At 39.5% G+C, this 16736-nt stretch overlaps 1 protein-coding gene across 2 annotated transcripts in view; it reads right to left on the bottom strand.

Annotated features, from left to right (window-relative positions):
- Positions 1-16189, bottom strand: part of CMC1 (C-X9-C motif containing 1) — a 40787-nt gene extending 24598 nt beyond the window's left edge. Inside the window, exons 1-2 of one of the 2 annotated variants that reach the window (XM_030265005.4) lie at positions 15943-16189; positions 5190-5282 (exon numbers count right to left, since the gene is read on the bottom strand). In XM_030265005.4, the coding sequence (XP_030120865.2) occupies positions 5190-5282; positions 15943-16174 (325 nt within the window). In that variant the 5' untranslated portion in view covers positions 16175-16189. The remainder of the gene's footprint in view (positions 1-5189; positions 5283-15942) is intronic. The other variant, XM_072925739.1, reaches the window with a different exon arrangement.
- Positions 16190-16736: the final 547 nt, after the last annotated feature.

Here is a 16736-nt window from a genome sequence, read left to right as displayed (position 1 = left end):
TTTCATGAGTGACTCTGTGACAGAGTAATATCTTTTTGGGATCTCAATTCAATACAACTTCTTCAGAGTCTAAGCTCACAACATCTCAAACTCAGTCGTTTCTATTTTCCAAGCCAAGTAACCCAAAATTAAATCAAATTAAGCTGACAGTCCAAGTTTGTGTATTTCTATTACCAAAAAAAACCCCATCAAGTTCAGTTTCAGAATTATAACTTTGGACAGCAGACTAAGCGCTCTCAAGAAATTAGATAAACTTCTCTGTAGAAATGATCAAAAATCAACCACAGCTCTTCTTCCATCAACCACAGCAGTTTTTTCTATGACTGTCCCTAGTTTTAGAGCACAGAGCTGTCCCTAGTTTTAGGGCATGCACTCATGGAAAGCAAAGCATAGCTGGATGAAACTATAGAACTTTTGATGTGCTAAAAGTCACCATTATAATGAAAAATAATGGTGAACTCCAGGTTCTTGAAATTTGCTATGATTTTGCTTTGAAGAAGCTTACTCATATTTAAATTTTATAACTGGAAATTAAAGAAAAACAGGAAAACAGCTTGCTTAAGAAATTATTTCATAAAAGCAATGAGGCATCCTTTTAGTTACTTAGGTTTGAAATACAAGGACATGGTAATACAAAAATATAACATTTAATATTGTTTCAGGCAAACTCATGCTACAGTTTGTAAAAATACAGTGAAACACTCCTGTATGACAATGTTTTGGGGTTTTTAGTTTGCTTGTTTTTTGACATTTGCCCATAATTTTACATACACACACACACAGTCCATGGATATGAAGACAATAAAACATATTTACATAATACACAGAAAATTGACTAGTGTTTCCCAGAAAACATGTTAGCAGAATTACTACCCAAGTTAACAAAATTACTAATACATCCATTTTCACTGAAAAAAAGTGCTTGAAAATATTAAATCACATAGAAATAATTCTGAAACAGAGCGCTACAAAATTCTTAAGAAACATGCAGAACACACAAGAACTTATACCGGAACAATCTGAAAAAACAGTTGTAAGTAAATTTAAATAATCTAAGTAAAATGAAATATGACCAGAGTGGACATATTTTCCATGGTTATTTCTTCCCTAAGCCATTTTGGCAAGCTGACAACCAAGCAAATCAATGAGCTACCCATTTAACTGTGTATTAGGGTAGCAGGATCACTTCTCAAGTTAACAAGACCTTTTTGTATTTATTTATTTTTGTAACCCTTGGGGTTTCTTTTCCTTGGATGGCTCTGGAACAAGTGCTGGACAGGCTGTCATTACTTGCATTATTAGCTCTGATAAGCACACAGCTCTAGGTGGTATAGCTGCAGGCTAAGGTACCGGGCTGGGTACAGATGGACCCTGTGCTCATGCAGAGCACTATTGAATGTATAGGGGCTCCCCATAGGGACACATGTGAACCCAGCCTGATAAGCCAATTGTAAAGGCCCATACTTGTGGAATAGCTTTATTTCCTACAGTACCAATGCATTCATCACAATTTCCTAAAGACAAAAAGAAACAGAGGTCTACTAATAGGAGTTTCTGAAACATGAACTTCACATAAAGCAGAAAAATCCTACACTGGAAGGAAGTTAAATGAATATCTCTGCCCTCAGTGTAAACAACTCCGTTTCATGCATGTGTGTACACTCCACAGCACACAAACCAAGTCACAAGAGCTTTGATTACTTAATTACACAGCTTATGTTCATAGCTTATAATTGTTTACAGCATAAAAAGCATAGCCTCTTTACTCTGATTAACACCTATCCCTGTGTACTAACAAGACAAATTTATTCCAGGAATAATCTCACAATAGATTTATGAGATGGTAAACCTACTGATCACAAAAATGTTTAAGCTCCATTTGCCATGGTTTGTTCTCTCCCCTCCACCCAGATGAAAAGGTGTACAACAAATTAACTGAAGCTCTCTACCACCTTTTTATTTTAATAGAGGTATTAATGTGGGGTTTTTCTCATCTTCTGATAAAAAAAAAATTGTTACAGAAATACTCAGTTTCCACTTCTAACTTTCACACAATTTGATCAAAGCTGGTTTACAGGTGACAGAAGAATGACAGGGATATAGATGTATATCCCTGTTTTAGGAAAACCTTATTTTCCTAAAGATACAAAACTAAACTCTACACAGGAGAAAGAAGGAAGATATTATAATTTTGATTAACATCACAGAAAAAGAAAAATCATAACATTTGGCTTTAAAATTTATGGAGGGAAAAAGATGGAGAAGCTGCAAGGTAATGGTCTGCAGGTCACAGCTCAAGAACCTCCAATATTGGTTGCTGCCACAGAAAATGAAGATGCTGAAAACAAAGTCCTTATCTTACACAAAGTTCAGAGGAGAAAAACACATTCACACAGTCTCTTTGGTTAACCTCAAACAATATTATACAAATAGCAAGCCCTCAAAATACTTTTAATCTACACCTTTCAAATGACCCACACTACTGCAATTGCTTTTCATCTTCATTTTTTTCCCCAACAGGTATAGAATTTGAAGCAAAAATGACTCAACTATTGTTCAAATTAAAAAAAAAGTCTGTTAAGTCCTTCTGGCAGTGCTGGAAGGCACCTGTTACATGATGCCACTTTTCTTTGGCAGATATTACTGTAACACTACTTTTTAAAATTTTTGGTGAACCTCTAAAAGAGCTGCTTAAAAATACACTGGTCTACTTTACCTAGACTTGACTCTAGTTATAGAGTGCCCTAGTGATAAAACTCCAGAAACTTCCTTTGAAGTTTCTTAAATAACAGCAAAACACAAAAAGCCATATGCCATTGGGGAAGCAATTGTTCTTCCTGCCATGGTAAGAGTTACTGAAATAATTCAGGGAAAACAATATGGCAACAAACTAAAATGCACTCCCTTGTCAGTAAATACTGTTGGAAGATGAACAGAAAACCATGATGAAGATTTGAAGAAACAAGTGTGCAACAAGTTACATAGTGTGGGAGGTTTTCTATAAGTTGAGTGAAAGTACAGAAGTTTTTAACTTCTCACATCTTGTGGTATTTGCATTTCATCAATGAAGTGCACAAAAATTCCTTTTTTTTTTGTGAACCACTAAAGGAAAGATGTATTGAGGAAGATATATTCTCATCAGGAAGTGGCTTCTTGAATAAAAAAACAATGTATTATGGAAAAACTGTACAAATTTAACTACTAATGGAATGGCTGCTTTGATGGAACAAGAAAGGGATTCTAGACTAAGGCTACAGAGAGAGCACTGCACATGAAACTCCTTCACTGCCTCACTCAGGGGTGAGATACTGCAGCAAAGTAGTTGGAGCCAGAAGTGCACAGTGTGCTACAGGATGGCATCAAAGTTATAACTTGACAAAAAAGAGCCTTCAAACAGAGGCATCTTTACCAGATTTTGTAATGAGATGGGGAGGGGCCACAAAATCTCTGGCAGCACAAAGAGGTTTGCTCTCTGGGTAACTTGTGGCAAAGTGCTTCAAAGAGTTATCTTTTCTTAAAAAAAAGTGTCAGGTTTGACAACTGCTCCAAACCCACTGACCTTTTCACTGATGACACGTGGCTATGAGTAGTTTGCTACCTAGTAGGAATTTCCAAAAACTAAACACTCAATGTGTCTCTTTAAGGTGAAGGTGTCATTTTAATAATGACTAAGAAAGTAACTCCTTTGCAAAAGAAACTTGCATTTTGGAGAAAGTATTTTGAAAACAGGTATTTGAATATGTTCACCTAATTATGTAATTTTTGTTTCAGTTTTGTTGGTGAACAAAACATGTGTCACCTACAAAAGCCTCCTGTATCTGTACACTTCAGAAGGATATCAACAGAACTTTCTAACCTGTTAAAAATCTTCCCGAGGAGAGTTTTAGGGAGTTGAAAACACTGATATGCAACACCTTCTTGTTAGTTTGGAAGAAAAACTGATTGACATCAAGGGAGAATATAATTTATTGGCCCAATTTCAAGCAAAGCATTTGCAAAACTTTTGGATAGGACTGAAAAATAAGAATAGTTAAGTAAAATTTAGTAAGTGCAAGCAACTAAGTACTTCTTCTATGGGGATCTATGCATCTCTGTAAGGTATCTTTTCCAGGCATGACACCCATTAAGATCAAGTGTTGAAATAAACAATTTAGGACCAGGTATTGAAATTCCTGTATGACAGTGTTAAAGACTTTAAAAACTATGATGCAAGTTTAATTGTAAAGATCTCAATAAAAAGTATTATTAGTAACAGTAATCTTTTTAGATTGATAAATAGCTTGAAATATTTTAAAGTATTGTTTGTTTCCTCTTTATCACATCCTTTTTTAACTTCTATTTTTATGCTTCATAATGTACATAACATACAAGTACAGTGATACATTTACATAATTTATAAATGAATATACCTATATTGGGATTGTGCAGTCAGAAATTTTTTACTGATGGGGTGCATGAACAAAAGAAGTTTAAAGAGCTCAGATCTGGATGACTGGATGCGAATGCCCTCTACTGAAAGGTGACACTTGTACAGAGTAATTCCCTGGCTTTTCATCCATTCTTACATTCCTCCTACAGCAGCATTCTTGGCTAACCTGTGTGTAAGTAGCTCTCAGCAGAGCTGGTCACACCACTTTAAAGAGTTATTAATTTTAAGAGTCCAGTACTCTTCACAAGAAAATGGAAGCACAAGTGCACTGCATCACCCTATTTCAACATCTTTCTGATAATTTGTGTGTGTTTATGTGCATGGATCATTTCAATGCTGGGGCAAGGAAAGGATGCAGTAAGTTGGGAATATTTAAACAAATTTGTTATAATGAGAGAAGCCTTAATTGAAGGTTTGCACGAGGCAATCAAATTTATATATGTATTAAATTCTTCATACAGAAACACAGTAACTCTTGCACTGCTCTGTCACCACCAGACTGAGATGTGAAGAATTTTGTATTAATCATCCTAAATTCTACAGCCCTTGAGAACAAATCATTTTGGAAAATAGTCCACATCCCCAAGCTGCCAAAGCCAACACACGCAGATTTATATGCTTCAATACTGGTTTCACAGTGAGCTGATAAGACAGAGATCACACATACTAATTCTCTGACTACATGATTTCAAAAACAAGGATTATATTCAAGGCAAAAAAGTGAGTACATCTGATCTCCTAATGAATATTTGACTCTTACCTTGCACCTTATCTGAACACAGCTCCTTGGCTCGATCCCTCATTATTTGTGGAATCAAAACATCTTTTTCTACATGTCTCAGCTTAGAATTTCCTGTAAGAGTGAAAAAAAGATAATTTTGAAAAGAAAAATTTGTTTTCTATACATCAGAAATAGTCAATCTAAAGAAAAAACACAGCATTGTTTACATAACATACAGGAGTACATTAAAACTGTCACAAACAGCAGTAGAAAGTACCAAGAAAGGTACAGATCAAAAGGACAGAAAGTCCAAAATTTGCTCAGATACAAATATGAGCATATATGTATGCCCTGAATATTAATATGCACTGAGAACCAAAAATAAAGGAGCAAATTCTGGCAGCACATTTGAATTTCTGCCTTATTGAATAAAAAATATGCATATAGATAGCACAGCAGTTAAATACTTTTATTTCTGGATACTAATATTTTTCTGTGCACATGATCTGTATGTGATATTACTAGTGGAATCTGGCAACGACAGAGGATTACAATGAGCAATATACAGAATCTGAACTAAAGACATTTCTCCTCAAAAATACCCCTTAGCATTTCTACAGCAGGAAAATACCCCTCTATTCTGTACATACAACAGAAACTCTATAAACAAATAGCTCATGATTTAGATTTGCTTCCATGCTCTGATTTTCGTATTAAAATATTACAAATATCAGATTTCTACAAATATATTCTTTTGCAGATTAAATATTACAAATATCCTTAATTTTAACTTTCTGCAGAATATCAGTGCACTTACTGTACCAAACACTTGGTACAGTAAATAGGCTACAGACAAGACAAAGCTGTCAGAAAACTTCCAAGCATGTTTTGCAAACAGGATAAATAAGTTCAGCTGAATGACATGGCAGGAACCACACCACCACGCTACGTGCCTCAACTCCACTCACTCCAGTCAAAGCAAGCTGGCACTGCAGCCTTCCTGCCCTCTTCCCATCCCTATGATGCTCTTTTCCCTCTGCCCACAGAGACAGACTCAGCAGCCCTGTGCTGAATGAAAGTGGAAGTTAATTTATTTTAAAGGTAAATAAATTTCCTGTTAGGTAATTTTTCAGCTAGGTAAATTCCCTGATCCAGTTCACTGTATAACACCAAAGACATCCATATGAGGGAATTCAATGAGACAAGTACAAGAAGACTGAAGTATCACGAGTACCACTGGCACAAATTATAGCCTTAATTTCTGCTCCCCACACTTTCTTATTCTAAACTCAACTTGGCTATACTGGTGCTTGGAGTACAAAGAGTACAAACACAGATACAATGAATCAAGTGGGTTGCCGCCTGTCACCAAAAGGGAAGTTTTACCAGTGCCACATTGCCCTCACTCACCCTCATCACGTCATCATTTTTATGCACCTAAGCTCACAGTGAGTGAGCAGGTAAAAACAGAAAACTAACCCAAATACATGTGAAAAAGTGCTTCTCAGCTGATTTACACTTTGGAGTAATTAGATCTACTTATCTGCTTCCCATAATTAGCATCATAGAATATCCTAAGTTGGAAGGGACCCACTCTTGGCTCTGCACAGGTTCAACTTTTATACCACAGCATACATGGAAATGGAGCAGAGAGAAGTCTGTAGGGCCTGGGAAGAGCAGCTGAGCTTCCCCTACTGGCAAAGCTGGCCAGAAGCATCCACAGTTTTCACAATGACAAAGCACAGGCCTCCAGTGTAAGGATCAGCTATCCCGCTACTGACAAAGAGGAGAAGTGGGCAGGAATGCAGCTAAATGCGAGAAAGGAAATAGGACACAGGACCATCTGGAAAAAAGCAAGCAAGCAAGCAAAGAAAAAGAAACTCAAAAAGAGAAGACTTCCCTGATAGCCCAGAACAGTCAAAAAAGATTGTCGGATTTTCTCTTAGGTTAAACACCCAATCTTCTCTTTGATTATTCAAAAGAAAGAGGCGTAAGACTGATAGCAAGGAGTAACTCTACTGGCGTTAACACCAGCACAACCAGAACCATGACAGAACTGTGCTCCAGGCAAATTCCTTCTTTTTAGTCCCATGTTGTCAAGTCTACAAATGCTGAAAATGCAGAAAGGAGAGGGCACATCAGGACACTGGGCAGTATCCAGTAGGAAGAATGAGAAAAGAGCTACAACAGTAATTCAAAAGTAATTATACAACAGTATAAAGGAAATTACAGTAAAAACTATTTATAAACTCATCTCCAGTTTTTAGAAGAATCTCCTGTGAAGTATCAGTTTCAATGGGTTTTTCTAATTTTAAAAATGTTTGTATTTACAGGATTTTGCTTTTGTATTTTTAATTAGAAAATATTTATTACTTAATAATGATTGGACTTGATGGTGTTAAACCTATCCTAAGTGACTCTATGAAAAGCCCAAGCAATTTTAATCATCTTATACTGTCTAAGTTTCAGGCTCTGAAACTACCTCTCCAAATAGCTCAAGTGCAGATGTTCAGTTTAAGTAGTACTGTATTTACTTGTGAGTTTCTACTGGAACATCTTAAATATGTGAATATTTTGCCTTGATTCTAAACTACCACTGCATTACAATTACAGTGATTTTCCTTCAACAATCTTAAAACACTTTACTGAAGTCAGTATTCTTAGCATTTATACAAAATATTTAAGAAAAATAAGGTGCAAATATTAAAAATAGCAGATACCAGCTAAAGCAAATGTGTTCACATGCAAAGTACCTGCATTTCTGATACTGATGTACAAGCACTTGAAAGATCATCATCAATTCAAGCTGTTCATCTCTGCAGTAACATATATGGCAGTAATTTTCAAAGAACACCTCAGAAGCAAGACTCAATCAAAAAATATGACATGACATGATGTAAAACCATCAACACCTTTTCCCTTTTTTCAACTATATTACAGTTTCCAGAATAAGAACTTTTCCGCCCTTTTGAAAGTTCACTATTCTGCACTAAGAAAGATACTTCTTAATCTAATACCAGATGCCTGTGTATTAGTCTCTACAGAAGATTCTGCATTTCACTCCTGTTTTATTTTATCATGAAAATATTATTTTCAGACAAGTAAGAAATATATTTTCCTACAGTTTGCCTTCTGCATTTGAAAGTTGATACCTTTGGTATCATCCACATCCTCCACACACTTTTCCTAGTCTTCTGGGTAGGGTGTTTGAAGAGATCATGGCCACAGAGTGAACCACCACATCACCCCAGACAAATGCTAGCCAGACAAATGCTAGCAAAAGGTTTTTCTTCTCCCTCCACCAGCCCAAACTTGGGCATTTTTGTTAGAGCAATTTAATACTTTGATATTTTACCCTTACCTTCTGATGAAATTTCCAAGTACCATCACAAAAGTTAGCCAGAATTATAACTAAATGCAGGCTTCCAGGGACTACAGCTAAGTCACTAACTCCTTGAAAATATAAATCTACAGGCAAGGAATCGGTGTGATAGAACCACTGAATGTTTACTAAAGACTGATCAGCAGATTGCAGAATGCTCCTCAAGGAACAGATGAGAAGATAAACAACAATTAAAGAAGTTACATGTTTGCAGGGGAAAAAAAAGACAAAAGGAGAGAAACCTACAGAAAAGGGAGTATCTTTGTGAAAGAGAAATTGTTTTTCATAAAACGTCAGCCCAGTGTAAAAAATTAAAGAGAGAGAGAGAGTACTAAATTGGGAGACATCCCTATTCACCATATCACTAAGAAACATTTCTGACTTGCTTTTTTTTAACAAATAAAATCTGTGGGGTTTGGCAAATCTCAGTGGTCAGTGGTCATGGTTCTTCTTGCATACAATACGTAGGGCACAAGACTACAGTTGTAATAATAGCCTGTGGTTGATCAAAACCCTCAGCTGCAAAAGCTCTTTCTTGCCATGGAAGGCCAAGGACCACAGCTGGTCAGTTTAATAGTTTTTGTTATTTTTCTAAAAATGACCAAACCCCAGAAAACTAATATACATTAATAGGAACAAGAACATCCCAACCACTAGAACACATCAAATTCACTCTGTATGGAAGCTGGGAAAAGAGATGACAAATAATTTGTTGACTTTCTAGCCTCTGACCAAAGGACCCAGGAAAGCCTTGAGAACAACATGAGCACTGTGTAGAGCTGTGCTGCAGGCAGCAGACCTTTAAGGGGAAGAGGAGGATGAAATACAAAGCTGCTTTATAGTCCTAACAACAAAAGGGACTGTAGCAGCTTCTCATATTAATTAGAACACTATTACAAGAGGATACCAAGACAAAAGCTCTCCTAGAAGAGTGTCCTGAGAGAAGTCATATAACCTCCCCGCTTCATTCAACACAGCTAGTAACTGACTTGCTCACCCTTTACTCATCCTGCTGGTAGTTAACAGCTCTGCTCTCATCTCTTTCATCACTTCGGGTAGCTGGGACACATTACTCAGGAAAATTGAAATCTTTATTACTAAGTTGCAAAAGTGCAATAACTTAAGAGGATTCAGTCATTCTTAATATCACTTGGTAAAAATTGCTTCTGTAAGGTAATATGCCATTTCATTACGAAGTTTTCCTTTAGAACACTTGCCGATGAGCAATTATAAAGATACACTGGAAAATTAAACTTTTCTTAATAACAGAAGGAGCAGCACAGTGTCCACTGCCTGCTTCCCAGCAAATATTCCTTTCATCAATTAGACTATTGGTTTTAGACATTAAATTTTTTACCAAAAAAATCAGATCTATTTTAGTGTGTCTATAACAGTGTTTTGAATAAGCAAATATAATTAGAGCTTAGTACTCCTCCAGGAAAAGAATGCATTTCATCTCCATTATTCTGCCTAGCTTATTCCCCTTGTATTAAATAAAAATTACCATTCTTAGGTTAATTCATGTGAATCATTTATGCATATGTGCATCATAAAAATTTATCCAAGAAGACTGTATCATGGAATCAGACTGTATCAACTGCTCAAAATCTCTATTTGAAAACACAAAGTCACACATCAGAACAAATTAATTTAGAGATAGACCCATTAAAGTCATGGGAGAAAAAAACAAATTATCTTCCTAAAATCTTAGAGTCTTTTCCTACAATTGTATTTGATGTATCAATTAATACTTTAAGTATCCAATCCTGTAGCCTTTGGGAGGGCTTCTGTGCCTTTACCGACCCAGAGTTCATGGGGTCAAAGCTACAGAATAATTTCAGCATCCTGCTTTGTAAATCCTAAAAAACCCTGCAGAATCTTGTTAAAGGTAAAGAATTTTATCAGTCAAAGACATCCAATGTGAATTGACGGATGATGGACGAGGACCAAACAAACACCTTTACATATGTGAAATGCTACTGAGTTTGGTAATTTCATTTGCACATCAGTGTTTGCATACAAACTCAATCCTTAAGTAGTGAGCTTCTACTGAGGTTTTCAAGTATAGAAGGACAATATGAAATGACAGAAGTGTTATAATCCAAGTGAAACTAGATCTGTGATACCTGGAACTCTAATTTAAAAGCAGAAGAAACTTATCAATGCAGTTTTTCTATGCAGTATCCTTTTTTCTTCTTTAAATGTACATGAATAAATTTATTTGTATTTAAAATGTTACAGATTTTGAGATCTTTCTAATACTGACATCATTTTAAATTAAGATGGAGAACAGGGATGACAACAACAGGGAAAATTTCCAAAGCTTTAACTTCTCACCATTCTATCATCACCTCAAAGTCAATTTTCACCTTTTTCACTGGCTGAATTTGTTATCTTACATTTTGCTTTCGGGCTCATGTTCGTGCAATATGGCAGTACTGGATTACGAGAATGCTGTTTGCTAAAAGTGAACAATGGCTGTATTACAGCAAGTCTGTAATGCCTAGAAAGAAAAGGAAAAGCAGACATACAAAGCACACTTTCTTGTTAATTACATGCAGATTGCAAATGCTCATACATCTAGTGAGTAATAAAGCCGACATGAGGAGATATTTTTACACTGCTGATCACACAGGAAATCCAGTTACAGGCCCTGAAAATTAATTACAGATTAGGACTTAATATTTACTACTGGAAATAATGCAGCTTCATTAATACGTAGCCTGCACTGTTGTTCACACATGACAGACTTGCCAGTTAGGAAAACTTAAGTTGCAAGCTACCTATAAAGGGAACACCACAGTGCACCTCAAATCCCATCTGACAACAGATGAGAATTCCAGCAAAATGCAGTAAACCATCTGGTTTAAACCTTGGACTGACCAAGGATTAAACCAGCAGAACCAGCCCTAATTTCCACCATTGTAAAGCTTCTGAGTGCTTCACTTGGTAACATGTAAAATCCTCAACATGACTTTCTGTCACTTAAAACACCATGCAGCAGGATTTCAGCAACCAAATACACATTCCATGCTTTTTTCTGAGATGCCAAAATATACTAACAGCACAGACACAATTCAATTCCCACATATAGGATGGGGTTGTACACTCTTTAAAAAGTCAAGCCCACACATTTGAGTACCTCTGTCTGAAATCAGTCCCAAGTGTATAATACCTATTTCTTCTATGCCCTTTCTAACTTACAGTGAATGATGTCCAAGAATTTATTGTTCACTTCCACTTGGAGTAAGAAACAGAGAAAGGTCCTGAAAAAACCCAAACTATCTGAATTGTATAAACCAAATAGATCACATAAAATAGAGCTAAGCAGTGACATAAGAAACGGTGCAGTAATTTACACCAGAAGCAAGAGACAAGTAAGAAGTAAATCCGACACAGAAAGAGCAAAGTACCTAATGTGGACGAGGAAGGGATGCAGGAAAATCTAGCAACCAATAAATCCCCCAGTTACTACAAGAGGAGATGTTAACCACCTAAGATTTTCCACCATGCCAAAAACTATTAATCAGCTGCTCCAGCACTACGTAATTTTCAGAAGTGTGTGACAAAGTGTAATGAAAAACAATATAAGTCACAAATAAAAGCTTCATTATAGAAACAAATCTGCCCAAACTCCTTGAGAGGTTGAATATTTAGCTCTTTAGCCACTCCTTTCAAGATTAAATTTACACCTTTCATTCCAAATAAAGAACATCACACACAAATTAAGAGCAAGGCTTATGAATAACAAGACCGAATACCATTCTTCCTGCATTAAAAAAAAAAAAAATTCTTTAACTGGAAGTAAGGATTAAGAGACAAATTTAAAAAAATGCCTACCTTTGACTTCTGTACCTCTGTAGTAAGTGAACAATTAGTACATACAATATAAATGAATGAACATCTTGGAAACTAATACCAAAACACACCAGTGTTCTCTTAAGTTTCAGAGCATGAGGTGACAAGGCTAAAAGCCTTTCAGTTACATTAACACAAGGATTGCAGATGTTATTCTGGCAACTTATGTTATTAATCACAAAACTTATCTAAAATAAGTTTAATTAAAAGTTGAAAAAGAACAGCTGAAAAACAACTTTTACTTCTACATTTTTCCCTTTAAATTCAACACTGCTTTATCCCTCATTATTTTATCCTTTCTATCTTTTGAAGCTATAATTTCATTCTTTTCAATGTATTATTCTAGCTCTAGTCCTTCTGCCCTTGCCACTTTGAAAGAAGTCACATCCATTCTACAAGCCCAATTTTCTCCATCCACTCATAAAACTGCTCTTGTATTTAATAACCTACACTTCTACTTGACATGAAGAAATAGACATATTAAGTAGCTTAGGAAAAATATCAAATCAGTCTTCAGACCCTCTGCTTTTAAGCCCTATGTCAAGAACAGGTACCAAAACCCGTATTTCTATCTCAGCTATTGTCCATGACTCCCCTTTATGCATCTGTGAATCTTCAACTAGGGATCCAAACATCACCACCTGAAAATGACAGCTATAATCAAGTGCATATTAAAAATGAAATGAGTTTTCTCATAACCCATGGCCCCTACTCCTAAAAGCAGCACTGTACATAGCTTTGAAAGTGCTTCAAATTTGATGCTGGGCTGCAGCACACTGATTTTGGAGAAGGATAAAACAAAATAGTGTAACATTTTCCTAAACTGGGAGAAGCTGTTGACTCACTCAAAGGCAGAGAGACCCTCCAGGAAGACCTAGACAAATTAAGGGCTGAACAATCACCAACCATGTGAAGTTTAACACAGTTTAACATAACACCTGGGATGGAGCAATTCTGGATGTACAGGCAGACTGGGGGAAAAGCGTCTGGAGAGCAGCACTGCAGAAATGGACCTGGGTGTCCTGGTTGACAGAAAGCTGAATGAGAGCCAGCAGTGCCCTGGCAGCCAGGAGGGCCAGCCCTGTCCTGGGGAGCAGCAGGCACAGCATCACCAGCCAGGCAAGGCAAGGGATTGTCCTGCTCTGCTCTGCATTGGGGCTGCCCCACCTCAATTCCTGTGTGGTTTGGGCATCACAATACAAGGATATAAAACTTTAGGAGAGCATCAAAAAGAGGGCTACAAAGTGGTGAGGGGCCTAGAGGAGAGGAAGGGCCTGAAGCCACTCAAGGAGCAGCTGAGGTTTATTGTTTATTCGGCCTGGAGACTGAAAGGAGATCTCACTGCAGTCTACAGCTTTCTCACAAGGAGAAAAGCAGAAGCTTTAAGCTAAGTTAGGGGACGTTTTTTAAATTCGATATTAGGAAAAGTTTTTTCACCCAGATGGTGGCTGGGCACTGGAACAGGCTCTCCAAGGAAGTTCTCAGGACACCAAGCCTGACAGAGTTCAAGAAGCATTTGGACAACACACTCAGGCACATAGCGTGATTATTGGGGAAGTCAGGGTCAGGAATTGGACCTGAGGATCCTTGTGGATATATTTCAACTCAGGATAATCTGCAATTTTATGAACACAAAATCTTGTGAACATGTTTACTACTGATTTATTTATTGGATATAATCACCTAATGACACAACCAGAGTTTCTTCCCAAACTATGGCTATCAAAAAACTGCTCCCATACAAATCAAAACATAATTTACAGGTTCTACAATCTGAGTTTCAGAGGACTCCTTGATATTCACTCCCTACTGCCTTTCAAAGCCATGAGAATACTTGTGTCTTTTGTGACCATAAAATGAAGTATCAGTCATGGTAACAATTTACAGAACTGTGATCCTCCTGCTTTTTTTCTCATATATGAGCCAAGAAGCAGTTAACAATGCTTAAAACATTAAAACCTACCAAATCAGGGTATTTGGGTTAACACCTTACTAATACAAACAAGGCAGCTCACACCTCTTGCAGCTATTGCTCCAGTTTCTCTACTACCTCACTTAGACATCTTCACGTTTCGTACATTCTGAGGTTTTCAACAGAGCTGTATAAGCCAGAAACTGATGGGGAGTGCGGGGAGGAAAGCAAAAGATAGTGGATAACAAGGTAGCAGATTTAGAGAGGTGTCAGTAAGCAATGTCACTGCTCAGGAGATGAATCTCAGTATTGGTGCCACACAGCAGGTACCAAAAGTACACCCTTAGCAGTCCTACCACAGCTAAGGTACAATCACAGTATGGTTTGGGAGGGACAGATAATGTCATTACATGCATAAATATGGAAGCAGAATGCTGATGACTTCAGTGCTCGGTGCCATGGCTTTTGTTCTGCACTGAAATCACAACAGGTTGAATTGCTGGGATTAGCTCAGTTGGTTACAGCATGCTGCTAATAACACCAAGTTGTGGGTTTCAGCCCATTTTGGACCATTTACTTAAGAGTCAAACTCGATGATCCTTGTGGGTCCCTTACAACTCAGCCTATTCTGTGAATCTGTGAGTTAACTAATGTAATAACTAGGCTTTTTCCAAAGGACAACCAGGAGGTGAAATTACGCTGTAAATGAACATCTGCCACTTGAAATACCACGGTAAGTTTTATAACATTTTTTAACTGAGTAACAGATCAATGCTTAGAGGATACTACAATAATCCCAGAACTTGACTATATTAATGCCTTGTTTGCAAGGCCTGGAGACCCAGGTCCAAAACAGGTTTGCATCAGAAACCGAAAGCCTGGCCTTGGCCAGCATCCATCCTTCAGCTTTTGGACAAGCAGCCACAGGCGACGGGGATGGAGGTGCACAGCCAGGACCACTGCAGGTTACCACCACCTGCTGCGGGAGACTCAACACCTCGCATTAGCTGGAGGGAATAGCCTTTTAAGACACCAAGCAGAAGGCACCTGACTCGGGAACACTACATGGGTATAAAGGCCGTGGGCTTACATTCACTCCTGTGAACACGTGTCTATAACCATTCGGACAAGACCCCGGTAGCACGAAGCCGAGGACATCACAGCCTTGGTGCTTTGCCTTTACATTTGTTACACAGCCAGCGAGGCTACAGCAGGCACCCGCGGGTGCCGGGACACCCCGGAGCTGCCTTCGCCCCGCGTCCTGCCGCTGGAGGTCACGGCGGCGGCAGAGAGGCCAGGAGGGAACAGGGAGGTGGCGCCGGGAGCGGGAGCCCGCCGAGGGCAGCAGGAACGTCCCAGGCCACCCGGAACCTCGCGGAGGCCGGGAAGGAGCCCCCCAGGGTGGCCCTTCCCCGCACCCACAGGCTGTGCGCCGCAGCCCAGGCTACCGCCCTCTCCGGCGGGTGCGAGGGGCCGGCGGAAAGCGACGGGGGTTTCCCACAGGAAGCCTTGGCGAGGCGAGCGGCGGCGGGGGAGAGAAGGGCGGAGGTGAAGTGAATATGTCTGTGGGGACGCTCTGCCGCCCCGCCGTGCTCCCTTCTTCCCTCCCTCTTTCCCGCCCGCCCGTCGGCCGCCCCTACCTGCGGCGCCGGGGGCAGGCTCCATCTGCGGCCCCACGCAGCGGCGGCAGCTGCGCACGCCGCCCGCGGCCCCGGCCCCGGCGCTGCGGCGCAGGCGCTGCACGGCCCGGCCGCTCCTCCCGCTCCTCCCGCGCCGGGCGGGACCGGGGGCGGGAGCGCTGGGCCGAGGGTGCCGCGCCTGTGGGCGTTTGTGGGCACGGCACGGCTGGGTCGGCACCGCGGGTGGGCTCATAATGTGTGAGTCACCGAGGGATCGCAAAATCACAGAATGGGTCAGATTGAAAAGGGGTTGCGCTGGGTCATCTGGACCAACCTACCTGCGCAAACAGGTCATCCTAGACAATTGCGTCCAGATTGTTCTGGAGTATCTCTACTGAGGGGCGCTCCACACCCTCTCTGGGCAAGCCGGTCCAGTACGTGGTCACCCGCACAGTAAAGAAATTCTTTGTCATGTTCAGGTGGAATTCCCTGTGCATCGGATTCTGCTTGTTGTCTCTAGTCCTGGTCTTTGGTACCACAGAGCAGAGCCTGGCTCCATCCTCTTGGCACTCCCAATTTAGATATTTATATTGATAAGGTTCCCTGTCAGATGTTTCTTCTCGAGACGGAACAGGCCGAGCTCCTTCAGCCTTTCCTCATAAGAGAGATGCCCCAGTCCCCCACTCACCCTCATTGCCCTCCGCTGGATCCGCCACAGCAGCTCCATGTCTTATACCGAGGAGCCCGGATCTGGGCTCCCGACCGGCCTGGGTGCTGGGCACCAGCTTCCCGGGGAACCGCAGGGAAGCGTCTGT

This window comes from Taeniopygia guttata, chromosome 2 (assembly GCF_048771995.1).
Source record: "Taeniopygia guttata chromosome 2, bTaeGut7.mat, whole genome shotgun sequence".
Classification (NCBI taxonomy): domain Eukaryota; kingdom Metazoa; phylum Chordata; class Aves; order Passeriformes; family Estrildidae; genus Taeniopygia; species Taeniopygia guttata.
This window is presented reverse-complemented; position numbering and strand designations above follow the sequence as displayed.